The 20,757-nt window shown below is 24.8% G+C and overlaps 1 protein-coding gene across 1 annotated transcript in view; it reads left to right on the forward strand.

Moving 5' to 3' along the window:
• Nucleotides 1-20,507, forward strand: part of LOC122713783 (syndecan) — a 181,636-nt gene extending 161,129 nt beyond the window's left edge. The window contains exons 2-5 of the mRNA XM_043934549.1: nucleotides 11,521-11,713; nucleotides 12,528-12,613; nucleotides 13,081-13,246; nucleotides 14,326-20,507. Coding sequence (XP_043790484.1) covers nucleotides 11,521-11,713; nucleotides 12,528-12,613; nucleotides 13,081-13,246; nucleotides 14,326-14,507 — 627 coding nt within the window. The 3' untranslated portion in view covers nucleotides 14,508-20,507. The remainder of the gene's footprint in view (nucleotides 1-11,520; nucleotides 11,714-12,527; nucleotides 12,614-13,080; nucleotides 13,247-14,325) is intronic.
• Nucleotides 20,508-20,757: the final 250 nt, after the last annotated feature.

Consider the following 20,757-nt stretch of genomic DNA (forward strand, 5'->3'; position numbering starts at 1 on the left):
CTTAATAAGAGAGATTTCAAGATCAATTTTCTTAAATGCTACTACATAACGAAATTTTATAATAGCATTTATTAAAACAAATTCAAACGATTTATCATAATGTAATTGTAATAAAAAGTTATAAATTGTATGAAATTCTTAAGAATTAGTGAAGTAAGAAAAGTAAAGAAGAATGCTATTTTCTTTTTGTAAATATCTACATAGTAAAAGAATATTTCTTCTGCAAACATAAAGGAAATAAGGAAATTTCACATATATCTAGAAAATAAGGAAACCGTAGAATATTTCTATTTCAAATATTTGGAACTTGAATAAGTGTGGAATATTTTTGCTACAAATATCAACAAGATTCTACAAAAGTCTATGAATATTTAAAAATATTTTTCTCAATTTGTTCGCGAGTATTTTGAAAACAAACTCCATCTCTGCCATGTGAAAAAGTTTTTGTTCCGCATTATTATTATATTCCAAGTTGCGCACAAGGGATTGAACTTTCATCAAGAAATATTCCATTACTCCGTGGCGCCATGTAAGAAACCATAAAATTTATGATATCCAACGAATGCTTCTATCATGTCACAAATCCGGAAAATTTACATTTCTTTGCTTATCCCTGAACCAATTTCCTTATCAACAAAATCACAATTTTTTCCTAAAAAAAACATAATCAATATTTTTAGATTAAGTAAAATATATTAGTTAATTAATTTTTACAAACAAATTTTTCTTTTATTTTTTTTTTTTTCATTTTTCAATTGTTTGAAATTTGAATAAATCAAAATTATTATTAGATAAAATCACAATTTTTTTTCTAAGAAAAAAAGAAAAGAAAAAAAAGATCAATATGAAATCAATCATAAGGAAACCCATAAAATAAGTTCATTAATTAATTTCTATAATCAATTTTTTTTTCTATTTCTTTTTAATTTATTTCATCTATTTCAATTTGAATAAATAAATTAATAATTTATAAAAACAATTGATTTTTATTTTTTATATGACGAACTTCTCTCTAAAAATGATTCCTTGTTAGTTCTATTTCTCTAGTTTTCTATTACTTTTTAATAAGAAATAAGAATTATTTAGCTTGATATCTCGTTCTCTAATTTCAATATTTGAAAATAGAAAAAAAAAGGACTAGGAAATATAAAAAAACAAAACAAAAAGATAACAATTTGAATAAATTATTTTAAATATAATAATAATAATAATAACAACTTTAGTATTAAAATCAAATTCTTTCACATATAATAACAATAATTTTTCAGTATTAAAGTTTAATCTAGAAATTTTAAAATCAAGCAATGTTTGAAATTATATGATTTAATCGTTAAGAATCAAAATTTGAAGAATAGTTAAATCTAAAGAGTATGTAAAATGGTTTCAAAAAAGGATTCAAGTCGAGTATGGAATGAATCCTTTTTTACGCGTGGCCACAGACGATGTAGAGAAATATTTGCCTAATTCGCCGCTTAGCATGCAAAGAAGCTGAGTCGGACAGGGTGAACTTTCTTCGTGGTTCAATTTTTCTTTTTTTCCTCCCCTCAATCTTTTCAGACAATTTTTTTTTTTTTCGTTTCCTCTTTTTGGAGGAATTCTTCTCTAAAAGTGCATATACAAAAGTGCATATTGCGATAAGAATAAAATTAATTTCATAACTTTTTGTATGACTTTTAAATTCCATTTGACCTTCATATCTTGAAAACTTTTCTAGATTTATTACAGAAAAATAATGATTTAAATAAACTAAATGTTAAATGTTGTTATTATAATATTTCTATAATCAATTTTTTTTTCTATTTCTTTTTTAATTTATTTCATCTATTTCAATTTGAATAAATAAATTAATAATTTATAAAAACAATTGATAATTTTTATTTTTTATATGATGAACCTCTCTCTAAAAATGATTCCTTATTAGTTACAAAAGTTAGAATACAAAAAGCTTAATATTTTACTATTTATATTTATTATCTTGTATTAAGTTACATATAATATCACAAAAATTTTGATTAAGTTAAAATTTAGTTAGATTAAATTAAAATAATTTTTAACTCAATAATAGCAATTCAGTATTAATATTAAATATTAATATTAAATATTATATATAATATTAAACATAAATATATATAAATATTTAATACTAATAGATAATATTATAATTATTAAATATTAGTCATTTTTAAATATTAAATTAGAATATAAATAAAGAAAAAAAAATTTTAATTCAATAAAATGAATTAAATAAAAAAATATAAATTTTGACAACAGTTATTAAAATATCAAAAAAAATAATTATAAACTATAATTCCATGAATTATTTTATTCATTACAGACTTTCAAAGACATATAACTAATTCTTACAAAAATTGCAAATTTTTATTCTTAAAAATGAAGTTTTCTTCTAGAATAACTAAAATTGTATTCCAACAAATGAACAAAATTCATGGCACTTACATACAAATAGAATGCAACGTAATAAATGAAGGAAGTAGTCTAAGAAACTGAAAGATGAAGAGAATCTCTTCCTTTTCCTTCTCTTTGTTTTATCCCTTATTCCTCTCGAATTAAGACTTCGTTCCTCTTTTGAATTTTCGTGGATAATGCAACAAGACGCACAGATCCTTTCCTTTTCCTCTCTCCAAGCTCATTAGCATAATTCCCTTTAACGTTGAGGCTTCAAGTTAGATATTCATTAACGTAATTCCTCTTAATGTTTAGTGGGCTAATGTCCTTCTTCAGCAAGAAAAATCTCGGACTCTCGACACATGATCTTCAAGGAAGCGTATTAACGTCCCATTCTAAGATTGAAATCGAAATAAATCTCTCTAATCAAAGTTGATAACAACCAAAATCTTCAGATGTGAAAGCCATATCCTTTGGGAAATGGATAAGCCTATCCTTTGAATTAAGCAAAAAGATTTGCATTTGAAAATCTAGGCAATTAAAACTGAAGGGAAAATCAGTATAATCTCAAAGATTGATAAATCTTTGATAAGTATGTTCTCAATGAAATATTGAAACCTAAAAAAAAATGGGATTTTGATTAAATTAAGTAATAAAATAATAAACTTTAAATATGAAATCTTTTTCAAAAAAGAAGAATTTTTATACCTAAAAGTAATTGCAGAAAATCTTAAAAGATCTTAAAAAGTTGACCAAAAAATTGAAAACATTTGATAAAATTCTATAATCATTATAATGGTCATTTCTAATATATATATAACATAAAATTATTTTGTAAGGAAATACTAGTTATATTCAAAATTTTTTAGCAAATAAAAAATTTAAATACACAAGAAAATTATAATAATTAATCGATTATATGATTGTTTATAAATAAAAAATCTTTAAAAAATCAATTTTTCAATAGAAAATTTCTAATTTTATTAATTTCTTAATTCGTTTATTTCTATATCTATTAATTTCGTTAATTTTTTATAAATTCCTTGTATAATCATTAATTAATCATTAATTAGTCTGTGAAAGAATAATTTTATTTTTTCTTTGTTAAATTCATTATAATTTTCTATAAAGAACTTTAATCTTTGAAAACACTAAGAATTTTTTATTATTTAGATTACATCATTATTATAATTTTTTCATAAAACTTCCTGAAAAAAATAATTTCCCAAATTCATCCCAATTTCTCAACAAAAATTTTCATTTTCAATTTTTTTTTTTAAACAATTATACTTCATCTCCTATTCTCTCATCAATCATTATCTAAACAAAATCCATTTTTTTTCTTATCTTAAAAAACATTTCTATCAAATTATTGTACTATTTTTAATCTATTCATCATAAAAGATTAAAACAGTTTAAAATATACTAACTATTTCCTCTCGAACAAAAGCATCATAGCGGATCTGTAGTATTATGATCAATATAATTATAACGATAATTACTTGAGAACATGATGTGTATTCATACTTTATGCGTTTTAACATGTCTCCAGAAGCTCATTAGCAAAATGAAGATGCGATTGCAAGCCGAGCCTGCGTTTCACACGGTTTGTTTGCTTTTTCTCTGCGTCTCGTCTCTTCTTTCTTTTCCTGTCTAACTATTACACTTTCCATCTACCGTCTTGTTTCCTTTTTTCTAACGCATCACGTCTTCTCTGCAGCTCGTCAGGCGGATTTTCTGGATTCCCTCGGGATTTCGTTGCTCCTTTCTCTTCTAACTTTTGCTTCCTGACTCTCTATGTTCTTAAACTGGTATTTCTTTCCTCGATGAAAAGTGCCATACCTCTCTCTTTGTCTGAAACACAATGGAAGCAACTTTATAACATTTAAAATTATTTTATTATTTTTCGAAAGATTACCTAAAAGTTTAAAGTTGGAAACTAACTCCTTGAAATAAACTTAAACTGTGAGTAAAAGTATCGATGAAAAAAAATTAAAAATAAAGATTAACTCTAAAACTTTTAAATTATTATTAAGCCCAAAAATCTAAATCTAGATCGAATCTACATTTTTTCTTACTAATTTATTAGATGAAAGTTTTTTAAAAAAATAATAATATTCATTTCATAATATTTAAAAACTTTTATTTCTAAAAGTCGAAAAAATATAATTTTGATATTTATTATTAGTTTATGTATCTACTTTTCAATTAATAGTTAAACATGTATATTTCATCTTAATATAAAAATATAAAATTTACTTTAAAATATCATATATTATATTAACATTTTTCACCTCTAATAATAGATTTTTTTTTATACTTTCTTTATTATGAAAACTTTTGTCTGACTCTATTTTTTTTTCCTTAATTTTTTCACCCGTTACCCCAAATCTTTCAACTTCTCAACCCCTTTCCTTAATCTCTAGAGTGCAGCTGGATTTTTCCGTGCAGCATTCGCTTCCCGTCTCCGCACTTTCTTCCTTTTAAAGTTCACAGTCTCGCCAAGTGTTCACAGCTAGCTGATTTTTCTTGATTTTCCCGTTTTCTCTGAGGATTTCGGTTTCTCTCGATTTCTTCCATTTACTTTTACTATCATCTTTTATTATCTCTTATTATTCTACTATTTTTTTCTTCTTTTCTTTATGTTTCAATAGTTTTATAATGATTCTGATAATTTTTTCATTATCTTTTTTCCTATATATTTCGATCTTGGTTTCTTTATAACGAAATTTCGTTTTTTTTCATAGATATTTTAATCTTGACTCGGTTTTCATTTCAGCTACTTAATATCTTGAGCTTTTTGCCACTGTTAAACATACAGTCTCAGCAGTTTTTGACCATTTTTATCATATCACGTTTGAAATTACGAGATAAATCATCCGACATTCTTTGGAATGTTGTATATATATTATATTTTTATTGAAGTTATAAAAACTATTATATCTTTTTTGAAATTTTAAGATTATGTCACACTTATAAATTATTAAAAACTAATAAAATATATTTTTACATCAATAATAAAATTTATCAATTTATTAATTTAAATTTAATAAATTCAAAATAATTTATCATTGTGCAATATTTATTTATATTATTTTTCATAAAATATATTTTAAATAAAATTTTCAATAAACCTATTAAACAGAAATATTGAATTATAGTTATTATTTTTTATATCTTTTTATTACATTAATTAATAAATATTAGTTTAATTAAATTTTTCCAAATTTTAAAGTATTACCGTTTTATATCATATAAATATATTTTTTCTTTTTTATATTCGATTTTTAACTCTGAAAGGACATCTTTTTTTACACTGCGGTTGATAACCTCTTATATCGATCTTCGTTCCGTCATCCATTTATCTCTGTCTTCGGCTCTTTGTCACCAAACAACCCCGATCTTTTTTCTCCTCACCCCTTTTCATTTACTTGAATTATTTCTGCGGCATCCTTTGATGCCAACAGGATGTCCAATGACAAAAGTTGCTTAGCTATGTTCGAATTTCACAAATGGAACTTGCAGAAAAAGAGCAATGATTTTCACAAATGCAGCTTTTTCCTGTTGAAATATTTCATGATCATGTTCTTACAAGATTTTTTGATTATGAGTAAAAATAAAATTAATAGCTAGCAATAATTTATATATTTCACAATCACTTCAAATTTATGAAAAAATTTTCTTAACCTCTTTTATTATATCTCTCCATATATAACATAAATATTTGCTATCAATTCTACATAATTAGATGTAATTAATATTAATTGAATATATTTTTCACGTATATAGAAACAATTTCTTTGATCATGATGATTATCAAATAACAACAATCTAATAAAGATAAAAGAAATTCCTGTAATGTTATTTATGCCATTGTTGTTACTAACCTTATTGTCGTCTCTGATTATTTACCACTGTAACAAATCCATTATTAACATGTAATATATTCATGCACATGAAAGCAATTTAATAAGTTACATAGCACAAACTCGCCGCGTCGTTAAACGTTGTGATTCCAGTTTAAAGCAGGACGAAATTAACCGACATGAAATTGTATTTCATGTTGAACAGGCTAATTTCGTGAAATGGAAATGATGGCGTCTTTATCCTTCAGTTACAGTCGATGAAGAGAGGGGGACGATGGTTGTGCGTTGTGCATTTGACATCTTACTTTACCAACATGTCAAGGCATAAAACAATAATTTATGCGGCTGTTTTACGCATTTCGATTTGTTCAATTTCAAATTGAAGAAATCCAATAAAAAAAAACAGTAAAGCCTCTCATCATTATTCATTGTTAATTGAATTGACTGATTCAGTCAAGCGATTTTAAATATTAATTAATGTCATAATAAAACAATAAGCATGTTACTACGAAACATGCAACTATGAATAATCATTAACGAAGAATGATTAATATAGTTGATTTTCGATAAAATATTATATCACCATCATTGAATCTTATTGAAATTTACATTGAAATAAATTTTAGCTCTTTTTAAATTTATTTTAAAAATAATTTTGAAATTTAAATTTCATGAAAATAAAATTTTAATACCAATTCTACAATGATAGAATTACAGATAATATTAAAAAAAAATTAACATAGAATTACAAATAATATTAAAAGATTTCTTTTACTGCTAAAAAAAATAATTATATAGAAAATTATCTCAAAAAAAATGAAATATTTGAAGATTGAAAATTTTAAAAGATTTAAATAGTTTATCCATATTATTATTTATCTTATTTATTTAGGCAAAAATAAAGGCAAACATAACTTACCATGAAATTTTCCATTGATACGATTTAGACACGATCCATTGAGCGTGAAACAAAATTCAAAGCAAATCATTTAAAACTAGTCTTTCTCTTTCTTCTTTCATGCGAACACACTTATCTCATTTACCAATATTCTATCCGTTTTTCTCTTTAGTAGCTTCATTCTCTTTCATAATGCAGTATCTGTACTTTGTTACGCAGTTAATGAACTGTTTATGCTCCCTTTATGAAGTCGGAGAACTAATCTCTCACGTATGGAGGACCAAATGAAATCTAATCGGTTGAAATTTCGTTCAGGAAGTTCGCTTCAAAGAATACATCAGATAGAGATACTCTTTTATAATATTTTTGTTTTTTCTGAATAAATCAACTGTATTAATAATCGATTGATTTAATTATATATTATTCTTATTGTAGAAATTTTGTAATTATTAACATTTAAACATGCCAACTGATTTTGTGTCATATTTTATAAAAAAAAAAATCGCTTAAAATTATTAATTCTATTATTAATGTTCTTAATGGATACATCCTTATATTTCGCTGATGCATTGATTATTGAGAAATAATAGGTATGATTAATTTTTTTGGACAACAACAATTATTAATTAGTTAATTTGTTCGATTGGTAGATTTTTTATATACATACAAAGATCAATTTCATTTCTATCTAAGAAAGTAGAGGTTATATTTTTTTGTCAGTAACATTTTTTTTTTTTCTATTATGGCAGAAATTGCTAGTTACGGATGTTTGATTTATTTTTCTATACAATATCAGTTTCACCGGAAATTCATCGTCTTGCCGTCTTTCAAACATCCGATATTTTCTTTCCCCTATTAACTATGTAAAACAAAACTGATGCGAATGTAATTGATGTTGATCAATGTATAAATAAGAAGTAAATTTAAGACTCATCATATTAAAATCCACGAATTCAGATTCAATATGAAAGATTTCAATTCTATTCAAATATATTGCGTTGATGTTGATGTGCCATATGTAGATATTGTATACGCAGTTGCGTGTTATGACTGAGATGGGTTTCAATATCCTACAACAAAAGAATATCGAGCTGATCATCATTCTATCATATGACTTATCGTATATCTCGAATCTTATTATGTATCGACTTTGAGAATTTTAATGCATTTGCATCATGTATTATGTAAAAAATAAAAAAAATGAAAATATGATAGCAATTTGAAGTAAACTATAACATAAAAGATCCAATAAAAGATAAAAGAAATTTAGGATCATCGATTTTCTAAAACATTTTAAATTAATGTTTAATCTAAACAAAATGTATACAAAATATGGATCATTTATATAAAGAATTTGAATAAAATTGTGTGATGCTACGGTCCTGGCCAGGTCCTCCCGTTTTATATCTGTGAAGGAACTATATTGAATAGCCTGGAGCAGTGCCGTCTACAGGCTCGACCCTGTACTATGTCAGTGCAGTCAGTCACCACTTTCCTGAAAAGCGTATCGTATCTTATCTACCAAAAACTTCCGAATTTTTAATATTGAAATCGAGAACATTCGCCATCAATTTTAACTACAAACTCGTGAGTAATCTTATAATCCTACGTTCATTTTGATTCCGATTAATTTTCATCAGAAACTCGTTAATTATGTTTACCGCGAAAATCGTTTAAAAAAGGCGGGACAAGTGGATCTTGAGAGCCTTGACCTTAGCCTTTAGTCATTTGCATGCAAACGTAGCCGCATTGTTCGTTTTTCCAACCACGACAATAAAGTAGACGAGAGAAAAATAAATGAAAAAAAAAAAAATGCGTAATGCGGCAGAATGCGCGAAAGAGGTCGATAACATCGCGCGCCCGCGCAATTCTTGCGTTTCTTCCGCAGACATTGGCGAAAAAAGTCGAAGAGAAAGTGGATCTGTGCGTGTGACCAGATTATGTAAAATATTATAATAGAAACATTCGTGACAACTGTATCACCATAAATAATCTTTCAAGTTGCTGTATATAATTATTTCGATGTGGTGAGTAACTGGCCCGGGACGAATTTTGTATTATCGATCAGCTGCGAACGACACCGATGTATCCGTACGCACAATTGCTTGCACCCGGTGCACTGGCCGCAGACATTACTCTCTTAAATTTTAAAAATAGTGCTAATGCTTGGTGACATGGTGATTTAATATTAAATATTTATAGTATAATTGGAATTATTTTAAATGATTACTTCAAAATTTGTTGATTTAAGATTTAATAATCAAGGTTGGTATATAATAATTTTTGTTTAAACTAGAATATTGATTAAATTGATTTTATTTTCAATATCTTTTCATAAAATAATTTAATACCTAATAATATTAATGAATGAATAAATTACATTATATACTTTTCTCTTCTTACAATTTTATATCAAATAGAATAATCAGATAATTGATAACTTATGAATGATGACAAGCAACTTATTTTATTTATATTATTTTATTTACATTATTTATATTATATTATTTGTAAAATTTATTTTTAAAATTTAATCTGTTTTATTTATGTTATTGTTATGTAACAAAATATATTAATAACTTGTAATATATAAAATTTTTTTATAAAACAATATGCATATATATCTATGTTATATGAAATATTATTTAATAATTTTTTAATAATATATTTTTTTTGTAATAATGAAATTTTTCATCATTTCATTATTTTTTTCTCTTAAATCCATGCAATTATTAAAAAAGCTTTATATAAAGACTGCCACTAAAAAATTAGAATTATTTGCAAAGATAAAAATTTTAAGAAATTTTAGTAATTATTAGTAATTAATAATTGACATCATTGTATAAATTGTATAATTTCGTTTTCTGTTGTTAATTATTTACAATTAGACATAATTTTTCATTTTTGATAATATATTCTGTAATATATAAAACATTAAATATAAAATATAAATTATTATTGTCATATTCAATTTTCAATTTTCAATATTCAATTTTTTAATTTAATATTTTTTTTTAATTAAATATTTTTAATTTAACAAACTTTAGTTTTATATTAAAATAATTGATAAGTTCATAATCGAAGATTTATTATATCGAATAAATATAATGAGTTCAACAAATATTCAATAAATACTTTTTTCACTAGTGCAATAACTAACCTTTATATATATAGATACGCCAGATGGCAGCTTTGCAGCAACGTGATTAGTTTCTTTTAGTAACGTTGAAATTTCGATATTTGAGAGTTTGATCGGTTGCTCGTTCCTATTTGATTGTACAATATGTATATAAACAGTGCATTCTATGTGCACACTTGTACCTCTCTTTCAATCGATTGTTCCCATACATGTCGCTGTTTCCGAGAGATACTACAATTCAATAGACTATTTTGATTACTTCGAAAAAAAACTTTTCAATAGAAATTGATTCTTGTTCAATATTAACTCAAATAAAAAATATAAATATAATTAAAGTTTCTTTTTAGCACAAGTAAAGTAATTTAATATAAAATTTATCATATATCTTTTAATTATGCACATCTATTTTTAATTTAATGAAAAAATATCAAAGATATTAATATTAATTGAAATAAATAAATTGAATAGATATTGTGAATCAATCAGAGAACAATTGTAATAATCAAACCATTTATTATTCTGAACTTCATTGCATATCATTCTAACATTCCAGTAACATTGACAACCAAAAACTCTTGCTTGAAATTCCCTTGATGTATTCTGCAAATTTGCTATATTAATTATTAAATCTGAGGAAATATTATTTTGTATAATTTTTAATACAATTTTATATTAATTTATATTTCATTATTATTATTCACATTATTACTCACATCATATTATGATTTTTGAATAATAGTGTATTAAATAAAAGTGTATTTATAAAGTGTATTATATAAAAGTATATTATAAATAGTTATAAATGGTTATAATAAAAACCATAAAAATTGTACGTTTGTTTTTATTTCTCTTAATAAGAAAGATACTACATTAAAGAACTATGTAAAAAGAAATAAAATAGTGTTTTTATAATTTTATTGTTTTTTATGATAGCTCAATAGGAAAACACACAATTAATTTTCTTTTCGCCGTTTTCTATGTGAAACCATCATACCACATTTTCATTTTATTAATATTTTTTTATTTTTTTCTTGTTTCTTTTATCTCAAAATATAATTTAATTATTCTCCCAATTTTATTTATAAAAAGTATATTAAACATATATAAAAAATATATGTATAAAAAATATTAATCAATTCATTTTAGATTAAATTTTTTTATAAAATTACTCTTAATAAAATTTTTATAAAATTCTATTCTTTTTATTTCAGAAAGATCAAAACGAAAAAGACAGGACAGCGGGAGGAAGTTCGACAACATACAATTCCTTTCCGGACGATCTTTATTTGGACGACCAAGAATCTTTGGAGGGTTCTGGTCGAGGTGGCAGCGAAGGTCGCGACGATCTTGAAGCATCCGGAAGTGGTCTTGGTCCAGATGACGAGGACGGTGACGACGATCACGGTAAATATATTTCATTATTCCTCACTTTATTAATTTTTAAAAAATAACAAAATAACAGCAATATAAATATCTAATATTAAAATTTTTTAAAAAGAGAAGAAAATAAGATCATTAATCATTTATTCCATTTTTATTTGTAAAAAATACAATCGTAATAACGTTAATAATCCAAAAAATATGAAAAAAGATTCGTTTTAATTTCTGCAATAGTTTTGCGACAATTTTGAAAAATTCGATATCGATAAACTACAGATCAAACTGGAACGCAATTATTCTCTATTGTGAGTATTTCAGTTTAGAGACAAAATAAAAAAAAAAGAATTGGAGTATTTGGGCTACGAAACAATCGAACATCAGCGGCGGTTTTTTTCAAAAAGCTACTCATCCATGTGGATTCCATCAACGATCGAAAAGCATGAGCAGAAATCGATGGCAGAAGAGTCCCATCGTTTTATTCAAAATTTTTTCAATAAAAGCGTAGCTCGCGGAATGCATTGTATGCGGCACACCAATGATGCGCGTCATGCGATTTCCAGAAACGTTTTCTCTTTTTGTCTCCATTTTTCAAAATTGCCAAGTTGGAAAACGCTTCACGTTTTATCGTTTTTCCCATTCAAACTTGATATCTCTCGATCATCTTTGAACTTGAAAAACAATGAACGAAATGATATATAATCTTTTATTACTGTTGAATATAGCATATTTATTTTGAAATTTATTATAATTTTTGTTTTTTAATTGTTTAATATTTTTATATAAAATAGAATAATAATTTAAATAGTGAATTATTTTTTATCATTTTTTTTTCTTACAGACTTTAATAATAGGATAGAACCTCCGCCTCAAAGGCCAGCAAAAGTACCAAACTCTGTCGACGAACCAAGTAAAACTAAGGAACAGGTGAATATAACCAAAGTTTTTATAATTAATTACAAACTCTTGTCAAGATGCCTTTATAAGATTAAAAATCTTACAATATATTACCAAAATTTCTAACATAGTACTATATCAACTATCTTTTCTAAGGCAATTAAATTTGTCATTTCAAAGATAAAAATTCCATTAAAGAGATAAATCATTAAAGGAATTATCATTTGGAATAATTAATTATTACAAAAAAATCATGAAACAGTATATCATTTTTATCTTATGATTTTAATGCAATATTTCCTAATATTTAAGATCATTATGATTCACAATATCATTTATTGTTTAACGATTTTTTTTTTCTATTTTTAAAAAGAAACTCTTCTAAAATATGTGACAAGTATATATATATATATATATATGTTAAGACAGATTTTTAAATTTTTAAAAATACACATCCTGATAAGTATCTGAATTAAACTGATTAAACGATATTGCAGACTATCGTCGAGACTGTAAACCGACCCGAAAACGAAGTAATCGAGCCCTTGGATGTCGAGGACGACCATTCGGACAACACCGACGATATCCACGAAGTATACATCATGAATCCGAAACACGAGGACCGCAGCAGCTCTTTCTTTGCTCAGCCAGGTGTATTGGCAGGTAAGTCTATATTTTCATCATCTTTTTTAATTCGTTTTATCATCACAAATAATACAAGAGTGAATCATAATTGGTGTGTAAAATTTAAAATCAATTTCTGAAATATATCTTGCAATTTTTAGATTCGATTGTATGAACTAAAATTAATTCTTTTTAACAAAGAATTGTATTATGGATTAGAAAATATTTTTAAATTTAAATGAAAATATCGATTTAATTAGATATTAAATTTGAAAATATTAATAATATAATAATTTTTGTTAATATTATTTTGAGAAGTATATCTATATTTTCTAAATAATAAATATAAAAATACATGCAATATTATTAACAATATAGGAATATTTTGATTTCCTCAAGATTTTTTTGTTGTAAGTAAAATGATTAAATACATCATTATAATGATTAAGTACATCATTTAATCATGCAATTCGTAAAAAATAATTTTAAAAGTCGAAATCTTGATTTACACAATTAAAATTATATGAAGAAGTTATTTGTTATTTATTAACAAACTTCCAAATATATTAAACTTGAAATATATAATAACATACGGAAATATTTATTTACAAGAAGATAAATCCTAACGAAATTATAGCTTAACTTATTCGTAGTCACACATAATAAATGAATTACATAATTAACATTTTGAATAATTCAACGGTATTAAATAAGAAATTGTCCATACTTATATATTAAAATATTTCAAATATTATAAATTATAAACGTTCTTTGAAGTCAATTATCAATCATTTGGTATTAAATACAATAAAATAATATTTTGATATAATAAAAATAAGATAATAAAAATAATATTTTGAGAAAATTAATCCAAAAAAAAAAGTTTGAAAAAACTTAAAACTTGAAAAATTTGTAAAAATTAATTGCAAATTTGTTATTATATTTAACATTATATAAATATCTTCATATAATGAAATATTATAATTATTTATAGAAATACAAATTTATAATAAGATAATTAAATTAATCTGATCCCAATTCATAACTTAAAGTATAAATATTATTTTTATATAATTTATTTAATTACAATTTTAGATTAAATAAAATTCTTTTTTTAGCGGTGATTGGTGGCGCAGTAGTTGGCCTGCTTTGCGCAATATTAGTGGTGATGTTCATCGTATATAGGATGCGCAAAAAGGACGAGGGTTCATATGCTTTGGATGAGCCAAGAAGATCACCAGCGGCGCAGGCATTCCCTAAACCAGGCGCGCCGCATCATAATCGAGAATTCTACGCTTGAGGCGACAAAGCTTATCTAGCTTTGGCACCGCCCATTTTTATCCCACGATACCATGCCGAGAAAGACGATGTCCTTCGACCGAATTAAGCGCCACCGCCGATGATACGACACATCCGGAATCTCCCACGAGGGTCTTACGAAACACCTCGTTCATTGACCACAGCGAGATTTCCTTCACGTCGGGGAAAAGCGTCATAATAATCTCTTTCTGAACTTTCGATCAGGGAATATTCCCAATTCTTAAATTTCCATTCATCTGAACGCGTCTTAATCCTTCCAATTTATTCGCTTTAATGATGTTTGCTTTTATATCATATAATAATTATTGTTTTTAAATTGATCACATCCTGAGGTGGAACCTCCCTTAAGTATATAGCACTCTATTTTTCTACTCGTATATCGTTGCGAGTAGTATTCTGAGTTAAGCATCGGTCCACCTCCGAGAGTAGAATATTGATTTTTCTCTCGGTTTTAAATTAATTTATTTTATATCTTCGTACTAATTCATTATTCAATTCTCGGATACTTACTTTTTTTTCCATAACTATCATGGGCTGATCGAACAAGAAAGAGAGCGATGGCTGATGATCGTCCCATTGTAACTATTCGTCGGCAAGGTTGCGCCAATTCCATATGCATTTACACAATGTGTATTTCGAAGCGTATACGTATCCAAGTATACGTACATGCCTCCCTGTACAGGACTGAGAGCGTGAAAATTCGTGGGCGATAAACGCTGTTGGTATGTCGTTAATCATTCTGGTCCGGTGGAAGGAGGGAAAGAAAGAAGGATCGTTCTGCCACCATGATTTCTCTTCGACGCCAATCCTGTGAACTATAGTCTCGTTTATCAACGTTTTCTCTGCTGTCTCTCCTTTTTTCCTATGTTTTTCATCTACATCTTTTTTACTTTGTTTTGTATTTAAGGATCGCTTTTCAGATTTACAAAGATGTTTTTTAACAATATGACTGCACAGGGTCTTTAGTCTACTGGCGCTTTTCTCTTTTTTAAATCTAGTTTTATAAAATATTCATTATAATTAATAGGAGAAAAGTAAATTATCTCAAGAAATTGTCTTTTTTAAGATTTGTTTTTCTTTTAGGAAATTTATAATTTATTTTAATTATTAGATTAGAATTATAATACATTAGAAACATTAAAAATTAAAAAATAATATATTTACTTGATGATTAGAAAACAATGATTATGGGAAAATGATAGATAAAGATATTAAAAATAATTTAAGATTTTTATTTCTCTTTTATTAATAATTTTATAAGTTATTAATGTAGATATGACTTAAGATAATTAAATATATAATCCAATAAATGAAATGAATAATTACAATGCGTTTGCATATTGGTAAAGGCAAATAAAGCATTATTAATGATTAATTAAAAAATGTTTAGGAAGAATTTTAAAAATATTAAATCGATTAATTTAAATTAAATATGTATTTGAATATTCATATCTGAAATTGTATTAATTATAAAGTTTATCTAATCTTACATATCGTATTTTAAATCGCATTAATCATAAAATTTATCTCCTAATCTTACATATTTAATCATATTAAATTGATTTGTTTTTTTTTAATTTTCTATTTTAAATGTATATTTCATTGAATAATAAATGGCACAAATAATCGCGATGCTCCTCTAATAAAATATTCTTTTATATTAAAAAATTATTTATTTAACGAGATGAAACTTATATCGTTCATCAATAATTAGATTTAATATTTCATAGTTTTATATCTAATTTTAATTTGCATATTTTCTAATCTTAATTTTTGAGATTTTTCTTTATTTATTTAATCGAATGTGTAGATTATTTAAATTAATTCTTATTGATTCACTTCCACGAATTCTTCAAAAACAATTGCGTTTGCAATAAGCGAACTGTTCTCATTAAACATGGTTGAATCAATTGCCATTTATATAATAAAAATCTCAGTGTGCCATTTTAAATATTTTAAGTGACGTTTTCTGCAACCGATGATTTGATCTTCATCAAAATAAAATAAACGACATTTGTTGCAAAAAGAGATTCGCCATTTTATTTAAAAAAAAACAGAGCATAACGTATCCTCGTTGTTTCCTTCTTCCACCGTAAGAAAGCTAAGAAACATTTTGTATCTTAAAGAGAAAAGCTGATCGAGAGAAATTCTATTTGCCATGGATAAAACAATATCCTGCGTATACGCAAGGACATTACTCCTTCCGATCTTAAAAGAAACATATGTGCGTATATAAATTTATATACAGACGACTTTCATCTCTGACTATAAGAGATATGCGTATGCCATATTAAAAAATTAATGAAAAAGAAGATAATATAAAAAATGCATACACAGACAAACATTCAAGTGTATATCTATTTGTTCTAAGATTTTAATCCGCGGTATTTATCTTACGGTCGATCAGTATCGCGCGAAATACGTTGTAATAATTTATTAACTTTTTCACGTAGGACCAAGCGATTCCCTTTTCTTCTATTTTCTCTTCTATCTGTCCTATATCTTTCTTTTAATCTTCAGGTGATCCTGTGGATCGTTTTCCTTTCCTCAATTATTTGAGATATTTTCGGCGTCTCGTTCGCCTCTTTCCAGGTAGAACGTAATTAATATTTTAATTGTATAAATTATAACAATAAAAATGACTTCTTATACATGATTTGTTAAAAAATTATCAATTATTTGGGAAAAGTATATTTGATTATGCTACTGATCGAGTATAATGAATCAATATCATTTTAATATTTAAATTATTATTATTATTATTATTATTATATCGTTCATTTTTCTATGCAAAACAATTTTCGTTTTGATTTTAGTAAATATGAACAGGCTATGTCAAATTTATTATTATTATTATTATTGAAACAACAAACATGAATTCAATTTTTAATCTCGCCATAAATATATTATTCTATCATTTTATTATTCCCTCAATTTCAATACGATCCGTAATATATAGTACTATCTTTTAATGTTCTTTTAGATCGCAATATTATTTAATGTTACTGAAAAATAAATGTGAATATTGAATAATTTGCATTTCATAAATAATCTTATATATACGATGTTATACTTTTTATAATATCTTATATATAACATTATATCATTATTTTGTGCAATAATAATATGAATTTTATGTATACGAATTGTTGCATTTATTATCGCCTGAATCGACCAATATATATAATAAAGCAACATCATTTAAAATATAAACAGATTTAACATGAAATATTATTGTTTATAATAAAAACAATGGACGGATAAATTTCTATTTTCTCGTGTAAATAAATAAAATTATTAGGATCCTATTTTTTAATGTACAATTTTATTTAAACAATAAGATCATCATAAATCTGTGTTCTACCTGTGTAGGAGGAACACGAGCGCCATTTTTATAAAGTCCGATGTATCGGGGTAAACTAAAATATATCATGTCGATACTGCCATGTATTTAAATATATAAGAAACACCAATTGCCTAGAAGAACTGTCATAATATTCTTTTTTCGCTTGATTTAAATGCTTTTTTATTAACGCTATTAATACTTTTTCCCCAGTTTTTTAAAATAATCAACATAATTTATCTTTATTTTATTTTACTTAAACGATCATTAAACGTTACGGGCAAAGCGTTTAAATTTAATCGATGTATTACAATCGATGTTGCATAAGACAATTTTCTTTTAATTATATTAACTTGTAAAAAAAAATAAATGAACATTATACATATTTGTTGTAATTTAAGAAAACTGCTTATAGCAATATCGGTTTAAATATTTTCAGGTATCGCGTCGTTTTTTCTAAAACAAGATAACATTTCTATCAATCAGTGCATTTCAATAATGGCACTTGTTGTTTCTAAATCGATCTTATCGATTTGTAAAATGGCTGGAAGCTTTATTTATAACAAAGTATCTAGACGCGTCTCTATGATACTATAAGAAATAGTAAAAATAAGTGTATTGATAGAATTGACTTGGAAGAAGAACTATTTAAATAAGCAATTATTTGATGTACAGGTTATGTGAAAAGCAAAAAATCACAAATAAATATTGATATCTAAGTAAAAAAGATCAAATTGTCTAAAAAGTTACGATACATAATGTGTCGAAAAAATTATTGTGTTTAGGATAAGTTACTTGCAATAAATAGAATGGAAATTAATTCTCTCTTCTATTTCTCCTAAGATTAATAGAATATTACACAGTACCTAAAATCAATAGTGTAGATTCTATTCTACACTCTAGAATACATACATACATTTTATGCTTTGCCTTTAACTCGAAAATCGTTGGAAAGGAAATTTATTCTTGTTATATCAATATAGATATCATACTCCGATTCAAGCTAAATAAAAAATACTGTCATAATGTATTTTTCATTTTGAATCGGTTTTATATATTTTTAAATTCTCCGTTTTTCACTTTTCCATAAAATCCTTTCTTCCCTTATATCATCTTTCTTCTTTTTTGAACTTTCCTTTATGAATTCCTTTATGAATATTTCTTCTTCTTTCCTTGCACTAATAAAAGAAAAAAGAAATTGGAAATCGAATCATAATCTTTATTATAATAATAATCGTATGCAATATAGACAAAAGATTGTTTCTTAGATAGTAATTAATTTTTCGGGTGGTAATGCGGAGAAATATAAAATTTTTTTTATAAATAAAAATTTAAATAATTTCTTTCACGAACTAATATTTTTTAATTAAATATAATTTATTTAAATAAAAATAATATATTAAAAATTTGTTATAATTGCTTGATTATTTAGTAATATGTACGAGAAAATAATTTAAAAAAAAATATTGTTCGTGAATAGAAAGAAAATTTGTTACAGAAACTTGCATTTAAGACAAAAATATTAGACAACAAAGGTAAAGAAAGTAAAAAATATGCGTTGCATTTTCATGTGGCTCATTTAATACTCGAAATGCGCTGTTCTATGCGACAAGAAACAAATACTAATTGTAATAAAATCTTATTTTATAAGAGGATGTATTCCTTAAAAATGCTATAGTAGTGAGAAATTTGTCTAATATTAGACATAAACCCATAGGCCAAGTGGACAAATAATTTTAAAATTATGAATATAATTAATAATGATAACAATATAATTAACAATATTATTTTTTAAGAATAAGTATTGTGGATCCTCCGCTCCTCCCCTTTTGGATTGCCCTCAAAATTCTACATCATACATATTATATATGTGTACATATATGTATATATGTATGTGTACTATATATTATATATTCATGGTCAATACATATATATATATATATATATATATATATATATGTACAAATATATACATATATATACACATATGTATTTGTATAAAAAAGATATCGCCTATTAATGAAAAAACTAAATTATGATTCTTTTTTTATACTGATTTATATTTTTGATCTGTATTAATATAACGATTCCAAAGTTCCTAAAATTTATAATAAACGTCCAATAAGCGAATCAATACAAATAAACAAAACATTCGAGCATAAATTAGTTGAATTATTATTAATTATGTAATAAACGTGCTGTATAGTATCAAATTTTTGTCAGATTAAATTATTCAAAATATGTTTTGTAATATTTATTGCGTTACGTTTATATTGATTATATTAATAATTCTAAGATATAAACTAGATTATGTATTTAAAAAAATTTCTGATTTTATATTTGAATTCTATGTAAATGAATCATCGTATACATTTGAGTATATTGACTCGACTTATTGGACATATTATAATATATGAATTAATTGAAAATTAATATCATAATACCAAAGCGATATCATTGAATCTTATAAATTCCATCTTAATTTTGAACAATATTATTTCTATTGCGGGCGTTTATGTTAATGACACGTTATTAACAGAAATTAACAATAATTGCACTATGTTAATATAATGAACAATATTGTATGTCATCGCTCCTATTCTGTAAATAAACACTTTGCCGTATGAAAAAATCTAATTTTAAAATGTAATTTTTTTTAAGCATTTACAGGTCCAAAAAGTAGGCAATTTATATTTCAATATAATTTTATTAATTGTAAAAATTGTATAGAAAATATCATTCTTTTTATAACATATCTAAAACATTTTATTGAATAATCTATACATTCCTAAATAATCTTACATTCCTAAAAAATTTTTTGTAAAAATAATCTCTATGAAATATTATTGACAATTATTATAAAGATATTTGTAAAAAATATTTTTTT

This window comes from Apis laboriosa, unplaced genomic scaffold (assembly GCF_014066325.1).
Source record: "Apis laboriosa isolate Shangri-la unplaced genomic scaffold, ASM1406632v1 scaffold26_cov146, whole genome shotgun sequence".
Classification (NCBI taxonomy): Eukaryota; Metazoa; Arthropoda; class Insecta; order Hymenoptera; family Apidae; genus Apis; species Apis laboriosa.